This window comes from Octopus sinensis, linkage group LG18 (assembly GCF_006345805.1).
Source record: "Octopus sinensis linkage group LG18, ASM634580v1, whole genome shotgun sequence".
NCBI classification, from domain to species: domain Eukaryota; kingdom Metazoa; phylum Mollusca; class Cephalopoda; order Octopoda; family Octopodidae; genus Octopus; species Octopus sinensis.
The window spans coordinates 54,748,922-54,751,421 of record NC_043014.1 but is presented as its reverse complement, the minus strand read 5'-3'; the positions used below and the strand labels follow the sequence as shown (position 1 = coordinate 54,751,421).

The following is a 2,500-nucleotide window of genomic DNA, read 5'->3' as shown; positions in this document are numbered from 1 at the left end:
AAAGAACGGTCCTCCTTTGCCGGGAAACGGTCCTGGAACGGTTAAAGAGAGTCGCGGAGAGACTCACCGGCAGAGAGAAAGAATTGGAGGGGAGGGGGCGAGGGTTGAAACACACAGACATCCTTCGTGGATGCCGAACATACATATATATTATACACACGTGTATAATATATATGTGTGTGTATATATATGAAATATAGACACACAGAGGGGAAAGATAGGAGTAAGAGAAATGTACTGATGAGGAGAAAGAGATAGAGAAACAGAATAGGGAGGGAGCTTGAAGAAGTAGTGAGAGAGGAGAGAGGGCAAGGAGAGATAGGGGGAGGAGAGATGGTAATGTTAAATGAGGAAGGTGGAGGAGAGTGAAAGAGAAAGAAAGCGTTGAAGGAAGCGATGACACAAGAAGAAGAAGAAAAGAAAGCGAGAAACAAGGGAGAAGTAGAAAGAGGAAGTGAAAGGCAAGAATAGCAAGAGAGGGAAGTGAGTAAGAGGAGTAGAGGGAGAAAAAAGGGGGGAGAAGGCAGAGGGAAAGGGGAGAGGATGAAAGAGAAAGGAGGTGAAACAATGCGGCGTACATCTAGAAAGGCAGTAAGACAACGAGAGGGAGGGGCAGAGAGGTAAAGAGACACGGAGAAAGGAACGAAGTGCAGAGAGAGGATGAGATTAGGGAGAGACAGAGAGGTAGAAGGCTAACGTGTATACACACACACACATGTATATATATCTTTATGTGTGTATGTATGAACGGTAACAGATCATTATTATATATACACACACATATAATATATATATATATATATATACACACAGAAAGAAAGAGACGTTTACACGTGAAGAAGCAAGAAGAGAGAAAAGTAAAAGGCTTTACATAAATGTATGTATAATTGATTATATACACTGGTTTATGCACGGAAATAACATGAGGAATGCGTTGTTTAAGGAAGGAAAAAAAAAAGATTGTACATCCTAAAGTTAAATACAGGATTATTCATAATTCTCTCCTATCTTTCCACTGTAGTACATAATACACAGATTATACATATATATATATAATCTGTGTATTATGTATATATATATATATATATATATATATACATATATATATAATCTGTGTATTATGTACTATATATATACATATATATAATCTGTGTATTATGTACTATATATATATATATATATATATGCGTGTGTGTATGTGTTCCATACATCCGTAAAGAAGATATGGCACACAGAAAATATTAACCAATTAAAGAAAGATCTACTTTATTAAATGGCTTAATTGTTCGCTTACCGTTCGACGATTTCACTGATGAATGAGAATCCTGCGAAAGAAAGAAAGAAAGAGAAGGCATTGAGATCATAATTCAGAGGGGAAGAAGAATAGTTTTTTATTATTACGGATAAGGAATGAAAAATAATAGAGAAAAATAGAGCGAGAAGAATAGAGTGAGTGCTCGACTCGACGTTCATGCTTTTTTTCCTTGAGGGGCCCCGAACGACGAATTGTGTAATTTATTAAATAAGGAGAAGAGATACGAAGAGGAAAGATAGAGAAGAATAAGAGAGGCTGAGTGTGATGGGGAGGGGGGGGGAGCCAAGTGCGATTTTCTTTTTTTTTTTCAATTGTCTAAAAAAAAAATGTAATTAAGGAGAAAATATCTTCCACGTAGCTGAGTTAGTGTTGCTGTTGTTCTTGGTGGTGTCTCCTCTCTATTACAATGTGTGTGTGTGGTTGAGTGGTTGACTCTCTCTCTTTCTGTCTCTGTCTCTCTCTTTTATGTCCCCCCCCCTGTCTGATTCCTTAAGTAGACAGATTTCGTTGTGAACATTATTAATAAGAGAGAGAGAGACATTGAGATGATGATGAAGATATATAAACACCGATTACAAGTACGTGTGTATATCAATCTATATATATATACATACATACAGATAGATGGATGAAGGTTACAACAGTCATGTTGTAGAAAACACCGATTTCACGATTACACACATATAAACATATAACAAGTATATATAAATACATACATATAATATACATACATATATATATATATATACATACATATATATATACAATACATTATATATAAATACATATATACATATATTATATACATTATATATATACATTATATATATATATATAATACATAATATATACATACATATATATATACATACATATATATATATACATAATATATATACATACATATATTATATATATACATACATATATATATATATATAATATATATATATATATACATACTATTATCTACATATATATATATATATATACATACATATATACATACATATATATATACATATATAAATACATATATATATATATATATATATACATACATACATATATATACATACATATATATATATACATACATACATATATATACATACATATATATATATACATACATATATATATATATACATACCATATATATATATACATACATATATATATATA

General features: G+C 31.6%; 1 protein-coding gene across 1 annotated transcript in view; it reads right to left on the bottom strand.

The window, feature by feature from the left end:
- Positions 1 to 2,500, bottom strand: part of LOC115221391 (DNA topoisomerase I, mitochondrial) — a 54,237-nt gene that overhangs the window by 51,008 nt on the left and 729 nt on the right. Inside the window, exon 2 of the mRNA XM_029791565.2 lies at positions 1,295 to 1,325. Coding sequence (XP_029647425.1) covers positions 1,295 to 1,325 — 31 coding nt within the window. The remainder of the gene's footprint in view (positions 1 to 1,294; positions 1,326 to 2,500) is intronic.